This window comes from Penaeus monodon, chromosome 31 (assembly GCF_015228065.2).
Source record: "Penaeus monodon isolate SGIC_2016 chromosome 31, NSTDA_Pmon_1, whole genome shotgun sequence".
In the NCBI taxonomy this organism is placed as follows: Eukaryota; Metazoa; Arthropoda; class Malacostraca; order Decapoda; family Penaeidae; genus Penaeus; species Penaeus monodon.
In genome coordinates, this window is record NC_051416.1 from 13,287,714 (window position 1) to 13,287,922 (window position 209).

General features: G+C 46.4%; 1 protein-coding gene across 1 annotated transcript in view; it reads left to right on the forward strand.

The window, feature by feature from the left end:
• The window catches only part of LOC119592898 (collagen alpha-1(I) chain-like), a gene marked incomplete at its 3' end in the record, with an annotated part of 11,365 nt that overhangs the window by 651 nt on the left and 10,505 nt on the right, over nt 1-209 (forward strand). Inside the window, 1 exon segment of the mRNA XM_037941790.1 lies at nt 102-125. Coding sequence (XP_037797718.1) covers nt 102-125 — 24 coding nt within the window.

Below are 209 nucleotides of genomic sequence, written 5' to 3' on the forward strand. Positions count from 1 at the left end.
AGCACACAAATTCAAGCCGTAGAGACAAGCTGTAGAGATCTTGACGTGACGTAGAGGTGTTTTCTCTTTTCTAACGTCTTAATCTTCACTTCTCCTTCCAGCTCTCGGGACTCTTTTTATCGAAGGTGAGTGAGCGGCCCCCTCGTCCCTCCTTACGTCACTGTGGACTCTCACTGTCTTCATTTCTCGTGTTTTCGTTTTCTGTTAGA